Raw genomic sequence first — 27951 nt, forward strand, 5'->3', positions numbered from 1 at the left:
GCATTCTGGGATGATGGAGAAGAGATCCTGGCCTTCCTCTCTGTGACAACCTTTCCAGTACTCGAAGAGCACTATCCTATCTCCCCTCAGTCTTCTCTTCTCAAGGATAAACATGCCCAGTTCTTTCAGTCTCTCCTCATAGGGCTGTTTCCAGTCCCCTGATCATCTTCGTTGCCCTCCTCTGAACCCTCTCCAACTTGTCTGCATCCTTCTTAAAGTGCGGTGCCCAGAACTGGACACAGTACTCCAGATAAGGCCTAACCAGTGCTGAGTAGAGGGGAGCTAGTACTTCCCTGGATTTAGAAGCTATGCTTCTATTAATGCAGTCCCAAATAGCATTTGCCTTTTTTGCAGCCACCTCACATTGTTGGCTCATATTCAGCTTGTGATCCACAACAATTCCAAGATCCTTCTTGCTTGTAGTGTTGTTGAGCCAAGTATCCCCCATCTTGTAACTGTGCATTTGGTTTCTTTTTCCTAGGTGCAGAATTTGGCATTTATCCCTATTCAATGTCATTCTGTTGTTTTCTGCCCAGCGCTCCAGTCTATCAAGATCACTTTGAATTTTGCTTCTGTCTTCCAAGGTATTAGCTATCCCACCCAATTTTGTGTCATCTGCAGATTTGATCAGCATTCCCTGCACCTCCTCCTCCAAGTCATTAATACAAATGTTGAAGAGCACTGGGCCCAGGACTGAGCCCTGCGGTACCCCGCTCGTTACCTCTCCCCAGTTTGAGAAGATCCCATTGATAAGTGTGATCCCCTCTGTGCTTCTCCTGCCTGAGTTGAGGCAGCCGCCTATCCCATAGGATTACGCCCATAGTTAATGTTTTTTTTTGCCCCTTTATTTCTCTTCTTCTTTGGAAGGCTTTAAGTCTTTCTGCATGAGGCATTTATTTGCACTTGTGACTCATGGTAGTTTGTGGGTGCTTTACATGACATCCTCCTCCTCCAGGGCCTATCTCCTGCTTTGCAACCATTATAGTGTGTATGTGTGTGTGTTTAATGAGGAAAGTCTGGTATTTCTGTGAATTGCAGCATGAAACCCAGGTGTATTCGCGCAATTCTGCTATACCGCAGTGCCACCTAGTGGTTGTGTAATGGATAGGGATGTACAAAAGTCACTTACCTTTTTGAAGGGTGACATCCGCGGTGGGGGGGAGGCGCTCCGTCCCTCCCCCCGAAATTCTCCCTGGCCGGCTACGCTCCGCGGCGACTCCGCGGAGCCGCCAGCCAGGGCTGCCCGCAGCCGGACATCCGGCTGCTGGGCAGCCTGCACAGGGACGCAAATGGCGGCCGATGTAGCTGCCGCCATTTGCATCCCTGTATTTTGCCGTGATAGGCTACATAAATATTTACGTAGCCTATCACAGAAAAAAAAAGGGGGGGAATGCAAATGGCGGCCACCATAGCCGCCGCCATTTGCGTTCCCTTTTTTTTTCTTGCTATGATAGGCTACGTAAATACTTATGTAGCCTATCACGGCCTCTGCAGGGACGCAAATGGCATCCCTGCGTTAGCCGTGATAGGCTACGTAAGTATTTACGTAGCCTATCACGGCTATAATGAAGTGAATGGCAACTGCAGATGCGGCCGCCATTCGCAAAGCAGCACGAACGGCAGCAGGTAAGTGCTCCGCTTTGTGCACCTTTCATGCGGTTCGGGGGCGGGGGGCTTCGTTCTGCCATGGATTTTGGGGCATTCGGCCTCACCGAGATCCGTGGCGGAATTCTCTGACATCCCTAGTAATGGAACATATAGAACGGAGGAGAAAGAAGCCCCCCAGAAACAGAATCTGGAAACAAAAGCCTTGGTAAAGTGGCGGGTTAAAAGCCTCATGTAGAAAAGCCCTTTCTTTGCTTGTTCTCTGTTGGTCTTTATAATTATCCTGTTTACTTTAAACGTTTTATTTGCTCTGAGCAGCTCATGGGAACTAGAAAAGCAGGGTATAAAATTTTAAAAGAAATAAGTAAAACCTTCAGTAATGTATGATGATGGTGACTGTAGGAGTGGGGAGGTACCCTTTTGGGAGTGATCCTTTGTGCGAGGGCTGGAATGCAAACAACGAAGTCTTTTTCACCTGTGAAATGACGGGGCTCATGAGATCTCACCACATCAAGAAGCAGCATCCAGCACACAAAGATTATGTGAGAAAGGCACGTTGCTGTGCCTTTAGCGCCTTGACGACGAACACCGGAAACACACAGTTTGGGCACACCACTGACTGTTAACGTAATGGGTGCGACTGGAGGATATGTCAAGATGGGAAACTTTGCTCCCAGGCCCATCAGCCAAATATGGGAGGAACTGTCACCCCAAGAATATACTTGGGAGACATGTGGGATCTGTGCAGTACTAAACAGAGATAAAGGTGTCCCTTGGGAGCTAAAAGGCTGTCATGGCACAAGGGAGAGGTGCGAGAAACATGATCTGTCTCTTGGCCTTCTCATCGCTTAATTTAGAGCCCAGCAGCGCTTGCTGCCATTTTCCATTTGGCTCTCCTCCGTTGGCACAGAGGCACGAGGAGCAGAAAGCACCACAAGACCTTTGCTATCAGAAACCACAGAAGTTTGTAGCTGCAAACAGTGGGGAAAATGGAGCCTTCCTTTCACCCCATTCACCAGTCACAATTCTGGGTCCTTTGCAGTGGCTGAGCATGTGCCCAAGCATTCCTACAGTCCGCTGGGCAGCCATACGGAGGGCAGCTAGCCCCACAGTAATCTTGGAGAGTGTGGAGGATTGCGAGGTTCACAGCCTAGCCAGTACCGGGTGGAGCGGATGTTTACATGAACCCGTGCCTCCTCACGAGCAGTGGCTCCACAGGTGACCCAATTCCTGTAATGGCAATCGGTTGAAAAAGTGCTGCCGCCGCCACAGAATTAGGACAGATAACCCACCCGCTTGGAGATGCGTCACAGCTGAACCCAGCCAGCACAGGGGCCCACATGTATGAAATGGCCCGAGGGGCAGTTTTGCGCCTAAAGGAAGAAAGGGCTCCAGCCCTCCAGGCTGCTTTCTCCCCGCTATAGCTCTGCCAGAAGAATGGGCTGAAGTAATATGCTGCTAATTCTCCCTTCAAGGAGTCCCAAGGACAGCCTCGAAGGCAGCTGGTGCTATGAACGGGGGCACTGAAGCAAAGGGAGGAGCATCTAGTGACAGGTCTAAAGGACACGGTCTTCCCCAGTGAGTTCCGGGCAAGGCTGGTGTTTTGGAAAGGCAGTAAAGGTGGTTCAGTGGTACCAGATCCCAGGTCTTCTTGTTCCTTTTTTAAAAGCAGCTGGTGTGGGTACCCCCCTGATCCTGGCTGGAATCACGGGGAAGCTTGCAACTATTTTGCATTCTCAAGGACCAGTGGTGGAAGTAATGCGTACTACTTGGTCCCTAGTATTGGTGCCGAGTCATGGTGATAAACTCTAGCAACAGTAGGTTAACACAGGTAGAAGCTGCCACGGCCATTTTCCTTTGTTCTACAGGTGTGGGAAGGGGATAGACTGCAGCTGCCCACTAGTGAACGGAAGACGCTTTGCATATGTTCAGACACTGTGCATATGGCTGGGGGACGCTTGAAGTTGTAGTCCAACATATCTGGATGGCACCGGGTTGGGCAAAGCTGCGTTAGGGCATCTGTACTCTCTTCAAGGCCAGAATAAAGACCCCGAGTGCAGTAATTCTATAAGAAAAAGATGAGTCTGAGTCCAAGAAAAGCCCACTGATCCCAGAAGGAAGAAAAGTTGCAGAGAGCACCACCAGGGCAATGAAGGTGAAGCCAAGTTGTAAAGAACAGCAACAAACATGGCAGGACACTAGATGGGGGGAGGGGGAGGGAGTGCTTGTGCAAAGATACCTTAGTAGACACCGGTCAGGAGCTCACCTGACTGAACTGCAGTGAACCTCTGCCTTTCACTGCCCCCTCTGCAACTCAGAACAGGAAGCAGAGCAGAAATAGAAGCATGTCAAGCTGCTTGAAAAACTAAGATAAGTTTTATCTTGTCATGGTTTTGCAAAAAAATGACCAAAACCGTCCTGTATTTACAAATTAAAAACAGCAGCATGGCAGGCACATAAAGGTGTTCTAGCTGTTTCCACACAAGGTAAACCTTTTAAGGGCAGCTTGTACAGGTTCTAAACTTGCACTGAAAGACTGCAGGCCTAGAGTTCCACGAAATACAGTTACATGTACATCATTATGGATGAGAAGAGCTGACCTCTCTGTTTCTCTTGCTGGCAAGAGTTTGATACCACATCAGCATCTTCAACAGGATCAAGATCAGTTCTATCTCTCACTCCCTCCTGCAAGTTTTTAAATAAATATCACTGGGGACAACAAACCTGGCAATGTGGAACAGTGCATACTGGGATTCCCTGACAACCTCCCTCCCTCCACAGGGCACTCTGGATGGGTCTGGCTTAGTTCCTGTCCTGCTTCTGCTGCCTCAGAGCTTGGAGGAAGATCTCCTTCACCTGGCCCACAGTCTGCTGGTACACCCGGAAGTCTTCCTCTTTGGTCTTCACGGTGTCCTGCAAAGCAGTCCTCAGGCCTTCGTTCTCGTCCACTTGGACTGCAAGCCTAGGTGAACACAAGGAGTCATCTGAGCCCAATATATTAAAGCAGATACAAGCTGAGACCAGAGCAAACACTCCTCTAGGCATTTTAAGACAGGAACAAGATGTAGGTGATTGTATCAATATGCAAACTTGTATGTATTCCTATGATGATGGACAGTACACACAGTTCTGAAAATTCCAGTTTTCATTTATGTTAAAAGGAAGTTTCTAGCCCTCATGGGGGGGGGGGGGCTGTAGAGATGTACCTACTGACGTGGAGAGAACGTGCCTACTGAAATCTCCAAAACTTGAGCCTCTGACCCTGTTGACAAAGATAAAGGCCTGGATCTATAGGTAATGCTTTGACTTAAGAAGCGCTAACCAAACATCCATCTGCCGAGGATCTGGTGCTGTGTATTCAGCTACTGAAGAACCTAAGACAAGCCCTGCTGGGTCAGACGAAGAATCTATCTAGTCTAGCATCCTATTTCCCATAGTGGACCACCAGAGGCCTCTGAGAAGTCCACAAGAAAAGCATGAAGGCAAGAGGCTTCCCCCCCGTTGCTCCACTGTTCAGGGGTATACTGCCTCTGTACACAGAAGCTCCATTGGGGTATCATTCCCCTTTTATAGCTGCCTAAGCTTATTGCCAAGAGGGTGCGATTACACTCATGTCCTATTTGTGGGCTTCCCATTGGGGCACTGGCTAGCCATTGTGGGAACAGAATGCTGGACTAGATGGACCCTCGGTCTGATCCAGCAGGGCTGTTCTCACATTCTTAAGCCCATCCATAAGATAGAGGGGGCCGTACCTCAGTGGTAGAGCAGTTGCTTTGCCTGCAAAAGGTCACAAGTTCGATCCCTGGCATCTCCAGGTGAGGCTGGGAAAACTCCTGTCTGAAACCTGGAGAGCTGTGCCAGTCAGTATCGACAATACTGGGCTAGAAGGACCCGTGGTCTGACTCTGTATCAGGCAGCTTCCTATCTTCCCGTCCCCAAGTGGTTATTGCAGCTACACAGACCCCCTCCCCTCCGCTCTTCTCTGCTCCCCCCTAACAATTCCTTCTAGGCCTGGGGAGCTACTTATGCACGGCTTGCCACCCAGAGCTCTATACTCTAAGGGCAGGCAGCAGGGACAGCCTCCTGATGTTCCTCCTGGAGCAGCGACGAAGTGCTGCAGTGCTACGGGGGTGCAAACGTGGCCACTGCAATGCTCCAGTGCTCTTTTGCCCAGGACAGAAAGAGCAGCCCAGTGGCTCCACACACACCTCACCCCAGCTCAGAGCAAGAGGCCATGCGGAAGAACTACCCCCACATCCCCAATGGCATTTTTTAAAAAATCAGAACTACATTTATACCCTGCCTCTCCTCCGAGAAGCTCAAGGCAGCGCACACTGCTCTGCCACCCACCCATTTTATCCTCTTAACAACCCTGTCAGGTAGGCAAAGCTGAAAGAGAGCGAGCGACTGGCCCAGGGTCACCCAGTGAGCGTCACAACTGAGTGGGGATTCGAACCTCGATCTCCCCATTCCTTGTCTGACACTGTAAGCACTGCAGTCCACAATGGCTTTCAACCCAGAAGGAACACCAGTGCAAGGGAGGCTGTCTGTTGTGCTGAGGCATGGTGCCCTGCAGGCAGAATAGCTTGAGTGCTCCCCCAGCACTGGGACAATGGCACAAACTTTGCTGTTGTGCATCTGTCTTTCCATTCAACCACATACGTGCGTCGATGCAGCTGCTAAGAGGATCAGGCATGCTGGGAGTTGCAGTCCGACACATCTGGAGGGCACCAGGTTGGGGAAGACTGGCTTAAAGCCCTTAGCAGAAATTGTCCATTCCCTTTAAGGGTTTCCTCCGGAACTCTTGAGCGTTAGAAACTTGAGCTTTCTTGAACTGGTAAGGAATAATGAGAGGGACCAGGTCCTACCTTGTGGACAGTTCTTCTATCTGGGACTCCAGGGGCACTTCCGAGAGCAATGCTGATGGAAGATCTTTCCTATCACCTGGGTTCCAGCTCAGCCTGGTGGTGCTGAGGGGCTGAGCTGTAGATACAGGGCATGTTGTTAAAAGGGAACCTGGGCACAGAACGTTGCCTTCATTTCAAACTCAACTACCGTCAGTTTCCGCATTCATAATCCCCAACTTCAAATACAAAAAATGAATACATCTGTTAACGTTTTTGCACTGTGGAAAACACGCACGCACGCACGCGCACCCCCCCCCCCTCACATTTTGGTCACCCTGTCCCTGAGAATGTGTGTGCCTTGACTCTCTGGCCGTAGTTAGTTTACTGGGGAGAGGGTAGGAAGAAGAAATGTCCTGGAGTCACAGTGTGAGTTTGTGAGCATGGCATGAACATTGTGAGCATGGCATGAACATTGCTCTCTGGTCCAGGTTAAACCATCTGAGAAAGACAGAATGAAGAATACAGGAAGCCAAGCATTTCAGCCATGCTACAGTCAGGTCTTGGGAGCTCCCTCTGAAACCAAGCCATCATTTAGCCATGCTAAGCCTCCAGCCAGGGGAGCAGTCATCTGCTGGCTCCCTGGCCCTTATATGAAGTCCCTGTCTAGATAAGCACTGCAAGACAGAGTGGTAATTAATGGCCAGGAGGGGCACGTCAGGGTGTCACTGAATGAGTGGACTACCAAAGTTCTCCTCTGGGGCAGAATAAATGGCTTGAATATTTGTGTAGCTGCTTCCAAGTCACCTGGCCTGGCCTCCTAACCCCAGCAACATTCCTTGGGACCCAGATAAGGGGACCCCTCTGAGGAACCACAAGAGCCTCCTGGGAATGGCTTTACTCTGGGGTTCTTTTTAAATAGATTTGCCTACTTATAAGAAGTCAAGAAATCGCTGTCATATGCAAGAGATCAACCTTTATGTTGTAACAGGCTTAAATTCCCACACTGTTTGTAGACATTTGGTACAACTGCTCCGTGCAGCGCCAGTGGACAACGTTGCTTCTCTTGATGCTCTGATCCAGTTACCTGCTTTGCCCTTTGAGTGGGCCTTTGATGTGCTGCTATTCTTCCCTGACTCCATTTTCATTTTTTCAAACTGCTGCTCTAGAATGATACACCTGCGTTGCTGTTCTTGAAGCTTCTTCTCTGCTTCCCAAACCTTAACAGTGCTTTCATCCACCCTGACATTCAAAACAGAAGGGTTTTGTGCAGAATTCATTTTTAAGTGCTATAGCTCTGGCGATCCCCCCCTAAGGCTCCCCTATAGCAAAACTCAAGATATTTACATTTACGCATAAACACACACAATTCCTCCATTTTAATACTCCAAAGCGATATACTCTCACAGCCCTTCATGTGTTGTAATGGGATATAGACTTCTCCAGTTCCAACCAATCCTTTCACCAGGGCACTGACTTATGTGACTGAGGACTAGTCTATTCTGCCTGATAACAGGTAAGCCCCTCTTTGACCTGGTGACTCCCTGGCATTATTTTGAGAACAAAACATCCCCTAGAAGTCCCTTTTTGATGATCGCTTTCCCTCTTGCATCTCTGCAGATGACTCAGCGTCTCAAATTTACATACACAGCATCCTTGGGAACATAGGAAGATGCCTTATCTAGAGACAGACCCTTTGTTCATCTAGCTCAGTATCATCTACACTGATTGGAAGCGACTCTCCCAGGTTTCAGAAGGGACTCTTTCCCGGCCCTATCTGAAGATGCCAGGGACTGGTCCTGGAAACTTCTGCACGCAGGCATGCACTCTCCTCTTGAGCTATGGCTTTTCCTCTCCTCGGCACTATGGTCATTTGGTAACACAGAACGGAAAAAACATGCCTAGCGGTTCCTTGGTTGTCAAAAGGGGAAGAGAGGGGCCTGTTTCAAAGCACAACAATGTTCTGAACTCAGGAGCTTCCCACCTTTTCTGTAGGATGTTGACCAGTTCTATCAGCCTGTCCCGCTCTACTTCAGCAGCCTGACAAAGAACCTTGTACTCTGTGATCCGGACCTTCAGGGTTTTCATATCTGGGTCTTCAGGCTCATCGGCCCTAAAAAGGACAGAAAGGTCAGGTTGGGTTTGCTAACTGAAAATAATGTCTGGCCTGGCAAACCAACAGCCCATCTGGTCCAGCAACCAGTTCAGCCAACGAAGTCCAGGCAAATGCTTCTAGGAAATCCCCAGCAAGGCCCAAAGGCAACCGCCCTGCCTCACTGCTGTCCCTTCCCAACGGCCTACAAATATATCCGGGGCAGACCCTCCAACCCCTTTTTCCATATATGCCTGTGGCCATCACCGTACCTCATGGCAGATAGTTCCCTAAACTAACTCCGCACTGTGTGAAGCAACGGCTGAAGAAGGTACAGGACGGCTTATTGGGCCATGATCAAAACAAACATCAGTCCTCATTGGTAGGTTGCTGTGCTTCTGCTGTTATTCACAAAGCATTCAGGCAAAGAGGAACAGCAAATAATTGATGGTCAGCACTAGAGCTGAGACATGGGGAGGGGCGTAGGCTTTGGGCACCACCACTTCTGGGGAGCACTCGCCATCGCTGGCTGCAAGGTCAGAATTGCTTCAGCGCAGGACGATAGTGCAGGAGCCCCACTGACCCATTCCTGTTAGCTTGCCGGCTCAGTCCGGTAGACTGGCTCATGAGGGAGGGTACTGCCACAGCCCCCCCGCCCGCCCCCGTGAGCTAAGAAAGTAGCTTAGCTGTTACGTTGCAGAAGGGGAATGGGGCGGCCTTGCAAAGCACTGGCTCTCTCTGGCGACCTGCGCTAGCTCTACGATTATTCATTATAATTAGATCCAAAGGAAGTGAGACGGGTGGCTACTAGGAGGAGGGCTTTTTCTGCTGTGGCACCCCGGCTCTGGAATGAGCTTCCAAGTGAGGTTCGCCTGGCGCCTACATTGTATTCCTTTCGGCATCAGGTGAAGACCTTTTTATTTTCCCAGGCATTTTAGCATTTTAGCTTTCTAAATTTTTATCTTTGCTGTTTTAAATCTGTATTTTAAACTCCTGCACTGCTGCTAGGTTTTATTGTGGTTGTATTGTTATATTGTGGTTTTAATATTCTATATATTTTAAATTGTTTTATTGTGTGTTTTTTGGTTTTAATTTTTGTGAACCGCCCAGAGAGCTTCGGCTATTGGGCGGTATAGAAATGAAATAAATAAAATAATAAATAAATAAATCCCACCCTATCCCATGAGCTCAGGCGAGCTTACAGCAATTTCAGTATCATCTGATTTCCTTGACCGGGCGTGTGGTCTTGTAAGGATCAAGTGGAAGTGGGGGCAGGGATGGGAGAGAGGAAGTCCCATGCTAAGCTGCAAGTGGATTTCCAGCCAGTGGGCTGCGGGAGACAGACTGAGCTTACCTCCCAGGAGAGACAGGGGCTGGAAATGATGTCGCCGCAGAGTCCACGAGGGTGTGTCCCATCTTAGACACCATCCTGGGAAAGACAAAGGATTGTCACTGTCTCTGCAATGGTCCCTGTGTTTAACCTGCCCACCCTCCAACATCAGAGCATGCTGCCCCTTATCTGGGGAATGATCAGCAAGCTGTGAGAGACTGCTAGTTCCCAGATGATGTGGCATTAATGCAAAAATAAGGCTGTCCTGATGTGAAAATTGGGACTGCACTCTATAGCCTAGCTATCACTTCAATGACAAGCCCATGTCTGGGCTGTACCACTTCAGACCGCAGGTGGGGGGTTCCCGTGACTGAATGCTTCACACACAGAATTCCCTGCACACAGAGAACTGGTATGTCGGGGGAGGCAATGCTAGAATCCTTCACCCTGACAAGTACATTTTTCATGCGGATCATATTTGCTTGTATGCAAGAACCCTGAGAGATGTGAGGCTCCACCTGAATTGGTACATCCCACACAAAGGGTCACCACTCTCAGTGAGCACTAGGGCAATGGAACACAGCCAGGTGGGAACACCATCTGAAGTGTCCGTAAGCTAGCGATGGGTGGATCTGTCAAGCTTGACTTCATGCAGGTTCTCATTTTTCCAGTGCTAAGTTTCTGTCCTGATTCTGCCTCGGACTGGATTTCTTCTTTTGTTTTTTTAGTCTGCAGGAAAATTCGTATGCATTTTAAAAAAAAATCCGCATTTTTGGTATGCACTTTCCAAGTGTATACATTTTTGAGTACACTTTTGCAAACGTAGACCTCCCCTGCTCCAATCAATGAAGCGTTCGTGCAGCAAACTGTGTTCCAGTTCATGTTTAGGTTTGGGAAGTGCAAATTTGATACGTTTGCATTAACATGTGAATCAATCAAATTTCTACCGCCCTCCACTGGAGTCTTAACTTCTGAGCACTGCAAAAGGAAGACCTGTTTCTCTGGGACAGCAATCCCTTCAAACTCTGATTTGAGAAGATGTTTAAGGGGGAGGGTCTTCTTGGTGGTGGCCCCCCATTTATGGAATAATCTCCCTGACGAGGCCCACCTGGTGCTAACATTGTCATCTTTTCGGCACCAGGTTAAAAATGCTCTCTTCTCTCAGGCATTTGGCAGCATATAAGGAATCTCTTTGATTGTCTCTGGCTGTTTTAAATTGTTTTAGATGTATGTTTTGTGTGTCCTATTTGTTCTATGTAATTATGTGAGTGGTTTTATACTTTATATAACGTATTTTAATGGTTTTTTACATTTTTGTGAACCGCCCAGAGAGCTTCAGCTATGGAGCGGTATTGAAATATAATAAATGAAATGAACTGAAGGAATTAGTCCAAGGAGAAAAGAACTGAAGGAAGGCAGTTCAGCCAAGCATCTGTCAGACTGAAAGAAGTCATTGTATACCTGATGCCAAAGATACACGAGTTCCTGGTTTGCAAGACTGAGTGAAGTGAAGAATTCCCTTAAACCACACAATAATCTGGGAACAACACATAACATGTGAACCAAACAAATTTCTACTGCTCTCCACTGGAATCTAACTTCTGAGCACTGCAAAAGGAAGGCCTGTTCCCCTGGGATAGCAATCCCTTCAGACTCTGATTTGAGAAGATGCTCAAGGAGTTAGTCCAAGGGGAAAAGAACTGAAGGAAGGCAAGAATCCTTGGCTGAATTGCATCCACAGACTTACTTCTCTGTCAGATTGAGAAAAGTCATTGTATACCTGTATACCTGATACCAGAGATACAGAAGTTCCAGGTTTGCAAGACTGAGTGAAGTGAAGAATTCCCTTAAACCACCCAGTAACCTGGGAACAACTGGAGACAGTAAACAAGAGGATATGGCTGAAAGATTCCCTAGAAATTCTTTCTCTGTTCAAAGTCACTGATTCAATTCAGGATAATAATCCTGTATCAAAACTAAGGAAGATTCTCTCATATCTAGAGAGTTGCTGGGAAGGCTCCTGTACCCTGTTTGTGACAGAAATCCAACAGGTTCTTTCTTGTGTGGAGAAAACAGTGATAGGGAAAGCTGCACCTATTGAAGTTCTGCCTGCTAGCCGGTTGACAAAAGCACAGTGCCTCAGTTGGGAAAAGGGAAACAAATTGCTGTCCCTGGCTGTAGAAACATTTCCACATATGCTCCGTCACTGAAGATGGGACATCAGAGATGGGCTTAGCTGAAGCTGTAAGAATTTTCCTTTAGGATAGAGCGCTTGATAAAAGATTTGCTTTGCCCAGTCATGTTCTATCAGATCTGAATATATGGAATCTAGAAGGATTCCACCTCTGCTCCACAACCAAACTGACTGATCTCTCACTTCTAAAAAAAAGAGGTCAGCAAATCATTTTAATTCTGAATATTTACTCAAGGAAACAATCAGCTGTGCAGCAGACTTGTCAAAGATAATGTTCCTAGAATAATTTTTTAGCCGCTAAAGCAATTGAAAGAGATTCCCATGAATTATGAATGAGGGCCAGGGTCCCCTTAAAACTTCACTCTGGCAGAAAACTGTATTTTAAAAGATGTTTCTCTTACCGTGCAGAGCTATTGCTTCCAATGAGGTCATCCTTCCTGGAAGCTGAAGTGTAATTCTCCTCTTCCAAAGACTCTGCAGACAGTGAAGAAATGGAATCGGAATTGCTTTCCTCTGTTCGATGAAGGTGACGCTGGTATAAAACATCAACCAAATCAGAGTTTACATATTTTTCGCTCACCTGGGCGGATTTTCTACCTACTCTTTTGCTTTCACTCAGTTTCGTGATAGGATGGAGAGAGGGTTGCTGGGTTTTGTTACACAAGTTTATTTATTTTATTTATTTCATTCCTATACTGCCCAATAGCTGAAGCTCTCTGGGCGGTTCACAGGTATGCTTTTATGGGCCACACACATCTCTGGTAATACCTGAGAATTAACATTACATTAAACATAATTAGCAATTGCATGTTTGTTTTTTCTTTGGTCAAGACAAGCCCTGGGCAAGCCAAGGCAAGCAGCATTCTTCCCAGAGCAAACAGCAGCGGGGGTGGGTGGGTCTGGATTCAGATTGGGACTATGATGGAGGCAAAGGCTTAAATTCCCCCTCCCAGGCAAGACTGCAGTCCCCATCCAGATTCCGCCCACCTGCACCTGCTATTTCCCAAAGAAAAAGCAAGCATACAAGTGCTGGTTCCATGCTTAATGTAACATGTAGTTTGGCTCTAAGACAAGGCCTGTGATCAGCAAGCCAATCAACGCTGCAGGAAAAGTCAATCCTCACCCCCCAAAACACAGGCAATTGGACCACAAGCCTGTTCGCAGAGGGTATATCCACACCACGAACAGAACCACGGGTTCTCCCCTCCACAGAATTCTGGCAGTTGTAGTTGTAACTATTTGTGAGCATCCCGATGTGGCCAAAATGGCATCATTCATGTGCAAAGAGGAGACATCAGCGGCTTGGGAAAACTACAAAGTTTGCAGTAGTACAAAAACAAACTTCAGGGAAAAATCTTTGGGGAAAATATTTGCTGTTGGGGAAAATATTTGGCCAACCCCCCTGAAAATACAGCCCAAATAGGATTAAGCATAATTAGTGGCCATGGAATGCTAACTATTGATGGAGGGGGGGATCCAGAAGACCAGGGGGCAGGGGAAATGGAATGGAGTATTTCGGAAGAGGGCACGGCTGGCTGGAACCCTGAGTAGATGCAGTCTACACTGTAACATTCTGTTGCGGGCCCAACTTGTACAACAAATAAGGCAATATTCATAAATATTTCCAGATGGTTCTTGAAGCTAGTTGGGGCTTTTGCTCATTATTTCAGAGAGACAATTGCAGCATTTTATATTTTAGTTGTTGACATTTTATGAACTAAATTTGTCATTGGTCCCTTGGAGAAAATGTTTGTGGTGCTTCTGCTGTCTGGCTGACCCTGAATCACATCCAGAGACAAACTGCCAGTGTCCAGTACAAGCACAGTGTATTACGCTTCTGTTGAGAGCTGCTGTTGCCTGTATGACCTCTTCTTCAGAGGGTCTGTCTAAATCTAAATAAGGGGCTCATATATACCCGCCAGTGGTGAGCCCCTTGTTACTGATATTCATGAGTGCTTCTCTAGCAAATTGATCGGGTCTGGTTTACCTGCAAAGTGAGCTGCCTGACTTTCTCCTCCAGCTCTTTCACCCTGGCTTCTCGTTCAGCCACCATTTGCTTGAGCTGTTCTATGAGGCAGTTCTGCTTCTGTACCTCAACATTCAGCTGCTTCCCCAGGCTCTGCTGGCATTCCTTGTTCCTTTCGTCCTGCTGGCTCAGGTTCTTTAAGATCACTTGCATTTCCTTCTGCTGGCTCTGGTGAAGCAGAAGAGGCACATGGGATGCTCGGTTTTGTAGACACGACTCATTAAATGTGCACGAAGGCGGCGTTTTCCGCCTAACGTCACTTGAAGCAAGGGGCCTGCCTGGTTTTCAAGCATTCGAGTGATACAAGAGCAGCTTCTGTGTTGCAGAAGAAATGCATTAGCCGGAATGTACCTCTGAAGTTAAGTGACTTGCGCAATGGCTCAAACCAGTTCATCATAAGCATCCAGACTCCACAAAAGACTTCCTTAGCAGACTAGTATTTTCAACATCTCTCCATCGCAAGGATTTCGCATTTTGGCATAGTAAAGACAGATTCCCCCCAGCAGGAGACAGAAAAAGAGGCTATGCCTGACACCTAAGGTTTACTCTCTTCCGGCACAAGTGCAATTACTGTACATGTGTACATTTTAGGGTTATCAACGGACTAAATAATGTTTCGTTGATAAGCTTGAAGAGATATTTTATTTAGTAGTGGGCCATAGGCCATTCACAGCTTCAACAGATAATTAATTACATTTAAACTTTTTTTTGCATATGACCAAAACATCAAATAGATTGGTGCCTTTTTTCAGATTGCTTCTGTTTAATAGACTATAAATAAGTACTCTTTGGTTAAAGCAAAGATAACCTTCCATATTTTTTTATTATTTTAACAAACCAGAACCAAAATGGCTTCAAACTAAACAGATACACCCTTGACCTGCAGCTCAAAAGCAGTGGCTCTGAAGAACTTATCAACTGACTCATGGCCCACGGGCCATATACAGCTCTCAGGGGCTCTCTAGGCAGCCTGCATGAACCCGGGCGAGCCCCACCCACTTTTCCCTGCAGCCCAGCTTAGCTATGCCCTCTGCAGTGTGGCTAACTGACCCGCCTCCATCACTCACATAGGGATAGAGTGCGACTGGCACTCATATGAAAGAAGGATCTTGTACCAGGTCAGGCCACTGGCCCACTGTTGACTCCACCTGGCACCGACTCTCTAGGGCAGCCTTCCCCACCCTGGCACCTTCTAGATGTTTTGGACTACATTCCCATCAGCCCCACCCAGCATGGCCAATGATCGAGGATGATGGGAATTGTAGTCCAAAATATCTGGAGGACGCCAGGTTTGGAAGGCTGCTCCAAGGCCTCAGGCTCAGACCCCAGCATAGTGCCAATGCTTGTAGGATACTTAATGTGTGTGTATTGGGGCGGGGGAGAATACAAGTCTTTGTAACATTCTGGGAGTTTATATAGCCAGGAGTAAGTGGCCAGGAGTGAACGTCTCTAATGTGGAGCAGGAATTTCACCAGCTGATCATACCACCATAGCCTTCAGCGTGGTGGGCCCCCTTCTGTGGAATTCCCTGCCTCTGGAGGTCAGGCAGGCGCCAATGTTATGTTGCTTTCGGCACCTCCTGAAGACATTGTTATTTCGAGAGGCCTTCCCTGAGTGACCAGCTGCAGTTTATTAAGTTCAGAATCTGGTATTTTCAAATGTCTTGGGGTTTTATTCTTTTATCTTGTTGTTCACCACCCTGAAATCTTTGATGTGGAGCAGTATATAAATAATGTAAATACATACAAACATACCAGTAAAGCATCAATGAGTTCATCGTCATGCTTTCCTTTGTCCAGTAGGGTCGAGATTTGTTCCTTCAGGGTTTTCACCTCACCGGACAACACTCTGTTTCTAGCTTTGGAACCATCCAACTTCTTTTTCACATCCTCATGATCCTTCTGGAGGGCATTGTGTTCACCAGTAAGTTTCTGCAGTTAGGGAAGTACAGAAAGGAAAACCGAGGCTGCGGATAATTGTACATGAAAAGAATTTTTCAGCCGAGTGAGCGCCCATTATATTCCATGATGGCAGGAACTGCAGGGCTTTGCCAAACAGGCAGCCAGGCTTCAGATGCTCCCCCCGTCCCTGCCTGCAAAAAGGAAGCTTTGTCCTCAGCTTTGTACATCCTTACCTCCAGGGCTTCTTTCTTTTCTTTTTCCAAACTCCGAATCCGTTGCAGGTTCTTCTCTTGGGCAGATTTCTTCCTTGAGTCTGTAAAGCTTAGCACTTCTTCGTCAGCGCTGCTCTGAGACATCCTGCTTCTGCTGTGCCCCAACTGACTCTCCAGCTCCCGGACCTAGAGGAAAAGGTAAAGAATACACAGAAGGCTTGTTTGTTGTTTATTCGGTCAGTCGCTTCCGACTGTCCGTGACTTCATGGACCAGCCCATGCCAGAGCTTCCTGTCGGCCGTTGCCACCCCCAGCTCCCCCAAGGTCGAGTCCGTCACCTCCAGAATATCATCCATCCATCTTGCCCTTGGTCGGCCCCTCTTCCTTTTGACTTCCACTTTCCCTAGCATCAGCATCTTCTCCAGGATATCCTGTCTGCTCATTATGTGGCCAAAGTACTTCAGTTTTGCCTTTAATATCATTCCCTCAAGTGAGCAGTCTGGCTTTATTTCCTGGGGAATGGACTGGTTTGATCTTCTTGCAGTCCAAGGCACTCTCAGAATTTTCCTCCAGCACCACAGTTCAAAAGCATCTATCTTCCTTCGCTCAGCCTTCCTTATGGTCCAGCTCTCGCAGCCATAGCTAACTACGGGGAATACCATTGCTTTAACTATGCGGACCTTTGTTGTCAGTGTGATGTCTCTGCTCTTCACTATTTTATCAAGATTTGTCATTGCTGTCCTCCCAAGAAGTAAACGTCTTCTGATTTCCTGGCTGCAGTCAGCGTCTGCAGTAATCTTTGCGCCTTGAAAGACAAAGTCTGTCACTGCCTCCACGTTTTCTCCCTTTATTTGCCAGTTCTCAATCAAGCTGGTTGCCATAATCTTGGTTTTTTTGAGGTTTAACTGCAACCCAGCTTTTGCACTTTCTTCTTTCACCTTCGTCATAAGGTTCCTCAGCTCCTCCTTGCGTTCAGTCATCAAAGTAGTATCATCTGCATATCTGAGATTGTTAATGTTTCTTCCAGCAATTTTAACTCCAGCCTTGGCTTCATCAAGCCCAGCACGTCGCATGATGTGTTCTGCGTACAGGTTGAATAGGTAGGGTGACAGTATACAACCCTGCCGTACTCCTTTCCCAATCTTAAACCAGTCCGTTGTTCCGTGGTCTGTTCTTACTGTTGCTACTTGGTCATTATACAGATTCCTCAGGAGGCAGACAAGAGGACTTGGTATCCCCATACCACCAAGAACTTGCCACAATTTGTTATGATCCACACAGTCAAAGGCTTTAGAATAGTCAATAAAACAGAAATAGATGTTTTTCTGAAACTCCCTGGCTTTCTCCATTATCCAGCGGATATTGGCAATTTGGTCTCTCGTTCCTCTGCCTTTTCTAAACCCAGCTTGTACATCTGGCAATTCTCGTTCCATGAATTGCTGGAGTCTACCTTGCAAGATCTTGAGCATTACCTTACTGGCATGTGAAATAAGTGCCACTGTTTGATAGTTTGAACATTCTTTGGTGCTTCCCTTTTTTGGTATGGGGATATAAGTTGATTTTTTCCAATCTGGTGGCCATTCTTGTGTTTTCCAAATTTGCTGGCATATGGCATGCATCACCTTGACAGCATCATCTTGCAAGAAGTTCAGCTGGGATACCGTCACCTCCTGCTGCCTTGTTATTAGCAATGCTTCTTAAGGCCCATTCAACCTCACTCTTTGTCTGGCTCTAGCTCACTGACCACACCGTCAGATCTATCCCCAATATTATTATCCTTCCTATACAGATCTTCCGTATATTCTTGCCACCTTTTCTTGATCTCTTCTGCTTCTGTTAGGTCCTTGCCATCTTTGTTTTTGATCATACCCATTTTTACCTGGAATTTACCTCCGATCTAATTTTCTGGAAGAGGTCTCTTGTCCTTCCTATTCTATTATCTTCTTCCGCTTCTGCGCATTGCTTGTTTAAAAATAATTCCTTATCTCTTCTGGCTAACCTCTGGAATTTTGCATTTAATTGGGCATATCTCCCTCGATCACTGTTGCCTTTTGCTTTCCTTCTTTCTTGGGCTGCTTCCAGTGTCTCAGCAGACAGCCATCTTGCCTTCTTGGTTTTCTTTTTCTTTGGGACGTTTTTTGTTGCTGTCTCCTGAACAATGTTGCAAACTTCTGTCCATTGTTCTTCTGGGACCCTATCTACTAAATCTAGTCCCTTAAATCTATTCTTCACCTCCACTGCATATTCATGAGGAGTATTAGTGAGCTCATATCTAACTGATCTGTGGGTCTTCCCTATTCTCTTTAGTCTGATTCTAAATTGTGCAATAAGAAGTTCGTGATCTGAATTACAATCAGCTCCAGGTCTTGTTTTTACCGACTGCATAGAGCTCCACCACCTTTGGCTACAAAGGATGTAGTTAATCTGATTTCGGTGTTGACCGTCTGGTGAAGCCCATGTATAAAGTCATCTCTTAGGTTGTTGGAAGAGAGTGTTTGTTATGCACAGTGAGTTGTCTTGGCAAAATTCTATCAGCCTACGTCCTGCTTCATTTTGTTCTCCCAGACCATGCTTGCCTGTAATTTCAGGTGTCGTTTGACTACCCACCTTAGCATTCCAGTCTCCTGTAATGAAATAGCATCTTTGTTTGGCGCATCCAGTAGGTACTGCAGATCCTCACAGAACTGATCTACTTCTGCTTCTTCAGCATCTGTGGTTGGGGCGTGTATTTGGATCACTGTGATGTTAAATGGCTTACCCTGAATTCGAATTGAGATCATTCTGTCATTTTTTGGATTGTACCCAAGCACTGCTTTAGCCACTTTATTATTAATTATGAAGGCTACTCCATTTCTTCTGTGGTCCTCTTGTCCACAGCAGTAGATCTGGTGGTCATTTGATGTGAAGTGGCCCATTCCAGTCCATTTCAGTTCACTGACACCCAAAATGTCTATATTTAATCTTGACATCTCCCCAATAACCACATCCAATTTGCCCTGGCTCATACATCTTACATTCCAGGTTCATATGGTGTGTTGATCTTTAGAACACTGGATTCGTCGTTCACCACCAGCACCATCGGCTGCTAGCCGTCCTTTTGGCTGCATACAAATTACTGCTCTTGAATGGAAGGATGTTATCTGACCCAGAAAGGAGGGACAGCAAGCTGGCAAACAGCCTGGTCACCTGGGATGAGCATAAATTGAACCCAGGTGACAAAATGGTGATCCAGAGTCCCTTCTTTTCGGCTCCTTTTCTGCGTTGAGTCTGGCCCTTAAAAATAAATTTGTGCAATCAATTGCAGGCTCAGTCCAGTGCTGAGTGCGCTTTCAATACTTACTTAAGAATAAATAGGCCACTACTTTACTTCTGCACTTGAACTACCTCCTTTGTTTTACAAACAGCATGGCTGCTATTTTGTCCTTTGCACCAAATACAGACCTCACGATTGTCTGCTCATTGCCCGTGCTAGGTTAGCTCTGCTTACTGTCTCTTCCATGCCCATCTGAAAGGCCAATGATTCCTTCCTTCACTCTGAAGGAGCTGCAGCCATTTCTTTCCTAGGCCTAAATCTCATGTTGGTGGCTAACCTATTTCTAGGTGGTACCATTTCAGTCAGCAGGAAGGGGCTCACATGACACAACTCCATGCAGAAGAATTCCATTCAGCCAGAAAAACTAGCATGTCAAAGGCATAGCTAGGGTAGAGCCCTTCTCCCTAACAACTTGGTTTCTTTATACGGAGAGAGTTCTTTTGTATGGAGGAGCATTCCATTATGTGACAACCCCCTCCCCCACCCAGCAGTGTAAAATGGTAAGGCCCAGATCCCCAGCTTACTAATTCAGTGAGAACTAGATCTTAGAGGAAACAGCCTAGAAAATGGTTTTTGGGATTAGTTTTATTCCTGGGCCCCTATGAGGGTGTTGTTATAGTTCAGCTCAGCCCTGGCACTGTCTCTAGCAGGGGTACAGAACAGTATTTGGGTGGGGAGCTGGATTGCCCCCTACCAGGTCCTCTGCAGGCCAAATGACATTACTGGGCATGGCCACACCCAGCACCGGCTGAGTCCCCTACTGCCTGCATTCCTGTGGCCTGAGATAACAGTGGGGATTCTCTCCATGAGGGATTCCTCCAGGGGCGTGGCTTGGAGGCTCAGCTCCATTCCCTGCAGGAACTCCAGGAGGCTCCACAGGTTGGACTGGAGAGCCCAGCAGGCCACATTAGGCCCACAGACCAGAGGTTCTGCACCCTGGACTATAGCTTCTGGGGCTGAGCATAGCTAGGTAAGCCACACTGGGGTGGGGGCAGCAGTGTTCAACAGCAAAGCCCTGCTAAAAAAAAAAAAAAATTGAAATAAATTGCAAAGGTGGCAGTTAGCAACCCCTCAATGCTGGCACCAGATGAACACAAAAGGTAGGAGAGTGGGCTACAGAACTTTGGTCCAAAAGAAACCTGAGAACTTTTCATAGAAGCAAAACGCCAACCAGTGCAAAAACGCACACAAGCCACCAAATCAGGCTGACTGCCAGTCACACAAATATCGGAAGCAGCCTTGGCCCACTTAGGTCAGTATTGTCTAGAACGACTGGCAGTAATTCTCCATGGTTTCAGACAGGGCTCTTTCCCAAACCTATCTGGAGATGCCAGGGAATGAATCTGGGACCTTGCACATGCAAAGCACGTGCTCTCTCACTGAGCTGTGGGCCTTCTGTAATCATTCTATGCCAGACCACAGCATGCCATAAGCAGAAGGTGCTTACAGAGTAAAGGGTGCCCAGATGACTCAACAAATAAGCAAAGCCTCCCGCTGCAGAAGAAAGTGAAACCCTCTCAGAGTATTAGTCAATCACTAGCCAACCTGGCCTTAGCAAAAGTCCTTCCTGACTCCAACTGTGGCAATCAGTCAGACTCTTAGCGTGAGCGAAATGCAACATGCAGAAGAGGGGTGAAATGAAGAGTATCAACTCACTTTGCCTTGCAGGACAAGAATCTGCTGGGCCCGCCCACGCCAGCTGCCGGGGGTGGACAGCAGATTTTGAATGTTCACATCTTCTCCGACTTCATTTGCTAGAAGCTGAAAATGAGATGAAAATAGGATCATGTCAACCCAAATATTTTGTGTTGGAGGTTTTAATGTTTAAATTATACGTGCTGCAGCAACTAAGTACCAATTTTTTTCTTAATATACTTTCGGACTCAAATTATCTTCTGGCTCTCCGTTTAGATTATTGTTTCTAGGCCAGTAGCCAATACTGTCACTGCATTCCCAGTGTTTCTGTTGCACCAGTGGGACCCACCTCTAGAGCAAGACGAAGACAGCACTTTCTAAAGCAACCCTAGAAACGAGCACAAATACTTGTTTTTGGAACAGGACTGGGTGGCACAGCTCTCTTCTGCAAGCTCTGCTGACCTGCCCTATTCCAGAAACGGGCGCTTCTGCTCGTTTCTCTTTGCTTGAGGATCTGCTTGTTTCCCATTGTGCCTGCAGTGAGTCCCGCGAGTGGGTTGGATACCGCCTTCTCTCGCTTTTCTGTTAACATAGTCAAAACTGCATTTTCACACAGGTGCTTTGGGCATGGTTTGCATGGCCTGTCAGCATTTGCTCCCAGACAGACAAGGAAACAAAACACAATTGGCTGGGGCAAAGTCACCCTGGAAAAAGCTGAAGCATCCACCTAGGATGACATGAGCAGCTGCTCTGCTGTTTCTTCAGGAGGCCCTGCTGTCAGATTTCACTGAACCTGGCCAGAACACTTCCCATGTTTAGCAGGAGGACTGATAATGCTGGCTGTAAGGCCAGAAAGTGACCTTAATGGTGGTTATTATTAACAGTGTCTGGTTCATTGTCACTGATCTGAATGGATGGCTTTGGATGGCTTTAAAAGGGGGATGGACAAATTCCTGGAGGAAAAGGCTATCAATGGCTACTGGTCCTGATGGCTCTGTGCTACCTCCAGTACCAGAGGCAGCGAGCCTATGCACACCAGTTGCTGGGGAACGTGGGTGGGAGGGTGCTGTTGCACTCATGCTCTGCTTGTGGGTTCCTGGTCGACAGCTTGTTGGCCACTGTGTGAACAAAATGCTGGACTAGATGGACCCTTGGTCTGATCCAACACAGCTCTTCTTATGTTCTTATGATCATTGGGCATCTACCATTTTTAGGTCCCAAGCACCATGAACACCTCTAAGGGGGAAAAATGTTTTGTTCCTCTCATCTGCAACATGTAAGTATATGAAAGATAGGCAACTGTGTTTACACAATCAAAGCCTACTTGAGTTTACATTATTTATATTCCATATGGATCTTCAGAAGTTTTGTCCAAAGCCAGTTTGACACTTTTTGGTGTCTGTTCAGTAGATATGTTTTATCATCTGTTTCAGCGTTAGTTGCTTCATATATGAACAGACATTTGCAATACAACAAACAGCAAACCGGGTGGTGGGGTGGTGGTGGTGTTTGTGCGCAGGTGAAGGAGGCATTTCCAACTAGCCAGAACAAACTGCCCTGGCCTGTTCCTGTCTTTTAATAGGAGTTTGAGACACAGAAGACAAGAGCTGAAGCTTTTTATGGCATGAAGCTAAACACTATCAATTGCTGTTGACCAGGGCCAGCATTGGCAACAGGGCCATAGATCAGTGATATAGCACAAGCTTTACATGCAGAAGGTCCAGGTTCAATCCCTGGCATCTCTAGGGAGGGCTAGCAAAGATTCGTGGCTGAACCCCTGGAGAGCCGCTGCCAGTCAGTGTTGACAATACTGGGCTAGATGGACCCATGGTCTGACTCAGCATAAGGCAACTTCCTATGTTTCTAGTGTTAAAAGGGCAGCTAGAAGAACTGCTTCGAAGTCGGCAACCTAGTTCCAACCCAAAGAGAGCATTTGAAACAAGAGTCTGTATCCTAATAATCTGCAAACAACATATAAACAAAATTGATAATGTAAGCTCCTTAAGAGTTCAAAGGAGAAACAAACAAGCCTTATTTGTACATTCTTTTTACACATTCTTTTTGGAAAGACATCTTTTCTATAGGAGAGAATATTGTTATGAATGTGCTCCAAGTGGTGACAGCTGGTATTTAGCACATAAAGGAGATGGGAAGCTCTCAACCCTTTTTCCTGATAGAGTGAATGCTGATGGCCATTCCCTTGGCGTGCATAAATAAGAAATGACTGCCAGATGAAACTGCCATAGTACAACCATTCTACTGCGACTTTAGAGTGTCAAAAGTGAACATGGGAATCAGGCCTCAAACCATGTGATTCCAGTGAAACCCTTCTTCACGCCAGTAGATATTCCTTCTGAGCACTGGCATATCTAAAGGAGGCTAATCGCATTGAAAAGGAAAAATGCGTTCCTTTTAACTGGTAACAGTGTATTGAAACCATGACCTTGATTATCGTTGCACAGAACATAAGGAAAATCCTACCTTCTGTGTCATCTTAAGCTCCTGCTTTGTGGTCTGAAGCTCGTTGCGATATTCGGACACTTTGAGGTTGGCTGCTGTTAGTTTGTGTTGTAAGGCTTTCATCTCTGGACTCTCATGTTTAAAGAGAATGGAAATGTTTGAGGAGAACAGAGACTCCAGTAAAAATAAGGGCATACATCAGATATGAACAGTGTCTCAAGACTTGGGAGATGTGAACACTCCAGAGCAGCTGTCGGCAAGCCCAGCAAGTGGCTAGATAAACCTGGTTTTGCTATTTGCCAGAGACTGTTATGAGAGGACTGTCCACAATCTGGCAGGCTACAATACGTGGCTGGTAGCTGCATTTGGCTTGGTAGGTCACAAACTGTGCATGCCTGCTCTGAAGATGCACATTGACTGTTACACAAAACTCACTCAAAGTTTCTCATCGATTTTGAAACATGCTTCCATTAGAAGGGAAGCCTGTCTAACAAATATTGATTTGTCTAGATTCAGTGCCCATTCTGTACTGTGGGTTTTGTTTGTGTGCAGGAAGGGGAAAGGTAACATTCATTATTAAATTAAAAGGAAGAACGCAAGGCAAAGGTTATCAGTGCAAAGTAAGGCAAAGGAATGCAGGCAGGCAGAGACTGAGATGCCTTCAGCAGGTAAGACAAGATGTGGGATCAGCCCTGCTTCTCAGACGCCACGCATCCCCTCCTCCTCCCCTCATCCAACTAACTGCAAATCACTTGAATTCTATCTTGGCTACTTAAATCTCATGACTGCTTTCAAGTCACAAGAGTGTATAACAATGTGTTTTAAGATTTTTCTTTTGTCCCCTTTGGTTAGGAGCCAGTAGAAGACACAGTTCAGTTGGTCTTAAGCCGCAGCAGGCAACTTGTGGCCCTCCAGATGTTTTGGCCTGCAACTTCAGTAATCCCTCACCCGTGGTTATGCTGGCTAGGGCTGATGGGAGTTGTAGGCCAAAACATCTGAAGGATCACAAGTTGTTCACCACTGGTCTTAAGGATGAATATGGCATGATGCAGCTGACCCATGGTGGCCCTGAGGGTTGTAGCCCATCGGAGTCTGACCCAATCCAATTAACAGGTGTTCTATCCATTAATATTGGTGATGTCAATCCAAGGAAGGTGAGCTGAAGGAAGGAAGGAAGGAAGGAAGGAAGGAAAGAATCCACCTGTCTTTAGTTTTTATCTTTCCTACACAGAGAAAGAGTGCTTAATTCTTACCAAAGGTGCTTCTGCAGTTTTACGAGCAGGTGGAGTGTCTCCATGTGACTGGAGTTTGACAGTTGACATTTGTAACTAGAAAAAAAAAAATATATATATATATGTATATATATGCACATTATTAAATAAATACCAATTTCACACCACAGCTATGAATTAGATCATGCAAGAGTGCTTCTCAGGCAAAACGAGGCAACCCCTGTACAAGCAGCATTGAACAGAAAGGGGAACCAAATGCCACACAGACAAAATCTGTAATTCACAATATACTAGCTGGGGCAGAGTTATTATTACGATGTTACATTATTATTATTCATTAAATGTATATGTCACTTCCCACCGCAAAAAGCAGTCTTGAAGCGACTTACACATGCAAATACAGACGTCCATAATTAATATATCAGAAAAACCCAAATCAATATAAACCACAATCAGTACGTTACCACAAATAAAAATAAACACTGTGAAAACATAATATAAAAACAATACCAGATGAATAGTGTTCATCCACAATACAGATAATTCCCCCCCCCCCACCCCCAGCCTAAGAAGAACTAAGAAACAGGCTAGCAGCAGCAGAAATTGAGATGGTGATGCCTTAAGCAGGTGTGGACCAGGAATCCGGCTGCATGCCGGGACAGGAGATGCAAAGCAGATAAGGAGATGGAAATCCCACCTATCCAGCATGTCTTGGTTCTCTGGGTCTACCTCGCCCTAGGCAAAACAATGATAATAAGACAAAAGACTCACTTCTTTTTCCAGCTCTTTAATTCTGTTGTTCAGCTGTTTAACTTTGGTTTTCTCCCTTTCGATCTCAGCAGTCATATGTCGGTTCTGTTTTGCCAGTTCGACAATTTTAGTGGCTGCAACATCGCCTGCCAGGCCAGATGTCCCTGCAAAAGAAGAAAGGGAAAAGGTGCATTATTATTGTATTTTATTTTCCCAGACCTTTGCATTTTCCCAGGCTTTTTTGCCCTTCATTTTTAAAAATTGAGGTTTTAGATCTTTGTGCTTCTGCCGGCTTTTATCTTGATTTCTATTTTGGTTTATTCTGTTTTAAAGTTATGGTTTTTATATTATGTTTTACTTCGTTATTGTATTTTATGGTTTTAGGTTTTGTTTCGTGAACCACCCAGCTAATTGGTGGTATAGAAAACTAATAAAATAAATACATAAAACTATATTTGGGAACTTCTGTATTTTATTTATTAAAATTTACAGACCATCTGACTTGGATTCCTGCATTGAGCAGGGGGTTAGACTCGATGGTCTTGTAGGCCCCTTCCAACCCTACTATTCTATGATTCTATGATCTTTCATCATAAAATGCAACAAGTCAGTTTACAAGATAAAACTGGTACAATAAACCAGTACTAAAAATCTGTATCTGGGAATGCTCACATGAATAGATATGTTTTTACTAACCAGGAGAATATATGCACCATAGGTGCCTCCTGGATTTCTAAAGGGAGGTCACCCTGCAATTCAGGGGCCATGCTTTGAATCGCCGTAAAACGTATCTCCATTAAATATGTCAGGACTAGGAAGGCCTCCAACAAAGACTTCAGTGAACAGACTGGTCTATATGGAAGAAACCATTCTCTTAGATAAACCAGCTAGGTTAGTACCAGAATTAACACTGTACATGAGACTGGCATGACTGGACATTAGATATATTAAGATCCCTAACTGTCTTTTAATGAGCAATATCCAGGATGGCTCAAATGGCAAAAAAACAAAATGAAATCCACAAATTTAAAGCATTAAAAGTAGCATTAAAACAATCCCAGAGTTAGAGTGTGAAGGCACATCATTTTATTTATTACATTTCTATGCCGCCTAATAGCTGAAACAAGCAAGTCTTTTCCAAGCTGTAACCTGCCTCCTGAACTTAGGGAGGGCAACAGAACTCCCCAGTGAATTCTGCCCAGGATCTCTTAATTAGCTAACAATGATAGGTGGAGCCTTCCACTGAAGTCCACAGGGCTTTTACCAAATGTATTACAGCTTATATACATGCTCCTGAAGAGGGGAAAGTATTTATGGATCAGTTAAAACTGGAGCAGCATAAAATGGTGGTTTTCCTGCTTCTGGACAAATGCGCAATAGTGCTATAGTGAGATAGCGGGATAGGGGACAAATGCCCTATTTCTCTATTGCACGATAGGGATAGCTTTTAAATAAGCCACTGCGGATTCTGCAGCAACTATCTCTGGGATTGCGATCTGGCCCAGTAAAGCGCTATTTCGCTTTAATCCTTTACATTTTAAAAGAAGTTAGAAGCTGCCTGGAGCACACCTACATTTTGCGGGATGGCCACCAGAATTTAATGGTTGGCAAGGTGAAGCAAATGCCATGGGGTAGCTCAGAACTCTGATGGCCAGCCGTGAAATGGCAGAACCATCGGGGAAGCACAGGAGGGGAAAACACTGGGGAAACACCCCTTGATCAGGTCAGTGAGGTCATGGCCAGGTGAAAGACACACCCCTGAGCAGGGCTATCATGCCGGAGTAAATGCAGAGGACTGGTGTACGCCACAACAGAAGCACAGACAAGTCAATTTAAGGAAAACAATTGGACTAAAAGTAGTCTCAGAAGAACCAGTCTTTTGGCACAAAACAGTTTATATACATGCTCCTGAAGAGGGGAAAGTATTTATGGATCAGTTAAAACTGGAGCAGCATAAAATGGTGGTTTTCCTGCTTCTTAAGTTTAATTAAGCAGAAACAATTAGATAGCTGAGGTTTTTCAGGTAGTGAATAATGGTGTTTTCAATTATTGTTCGTTTTGATGGCAACAAACAACTCTAGATTAAACTAGTAGTGTAACACATATGATTGATTAAATATAAATTTAAAAATGAGTATAAAGTAATTTCAGGTTTTGATTTGACCATTCTGTCTACTGGCATTGTATTTTTAATGCAGACATTATAATTTTAAAATATAAATAAAGAACAATGAGCAAAAAAGATGAAAGAAAATGCAAAGCATTATAAGCATATATACCACGTGCTTTCATTTACTACTGATAATCTTGTCTTTTATATCACTGGCATGTTTTCTGAACCAGGTAACACCAGCACCT

General features: G+C 45.8%; 1 protein-coding gene across 1 annotated transcript in view; it reads right to left on the reverse strand.

Annotated features, from left to right (window-relative positions):
* Positions 1 to 3960: 3960 nt before the first annotated feature.
* Positions 3961 to 27951, reverse strand: part of CCDC13 (coiled-coil domain containing 13) — a 31768-nt gene continuing 7777 nt past the window's right edge. The window contains exons 4-16 of the mRNA XM_084855107.1: positions 25615 to 25757; positions 24865 to 24939; positions 23633 to 23743; positions 21173 to 21277; positions 16226 to 16390; positions 15846 to 16022; positions 14053 to 14259; positions 12467 to 12597; positions 9896 to 9970; positions 8434 to 8562; positions 7537 to 7691; positions 6474 to 6588; positions 3961 to 4567 (exon numbers count right to left, since the gene is read on the reverse strand). Of these exons, the coding sequence (XP_084711233.1) occupies positions 4408 to 4567; positions 6474 to 6588; positions 7537 to 7691; positions 8434 to 8562; positions 9896 to 9970; positions 12467 to 12597; positions 14053 to 14259; positions 15846 to 16022; positions 16226 to 16390; positions 21173 to 21277; positions 23633 to 23743; positions 24865 to 24939; positions 25615 to 25757 (1748 nt within the window). The 3' untranslated portion in view covers positions 3961 to 4407. The remainder of the gene's footprint in view (positions 4568 to 6473; positions 6589 to 7536; positions 7692 to 8433; positions 8563 to 9895; positions 9971 to 12466; positions 12598 to 14052; positions 14260 to 15845; positions 16023 to 16225; positions 16391 to 21172; positions 21278 to 23632; positions 23744 to 24864; positions 24940 to 25614; positions 25758 to 27951) is intronic.

This window comes from Heloderma suspectum, chromosome 5 (genome assembly GCF_057233095.1).
Source record: "Heloderma suspectum isolate Gila_16-S chromosome 5, 16-S_ref, whole genome shotgun sequence".
Taxonomy (NCBI): domain Eukaryota; kingdom Metazoa; phylum Chordata; class Lepidosauria; order Squamata; family Helodermatidae; genus Heloderma; species Heloderma suspectum.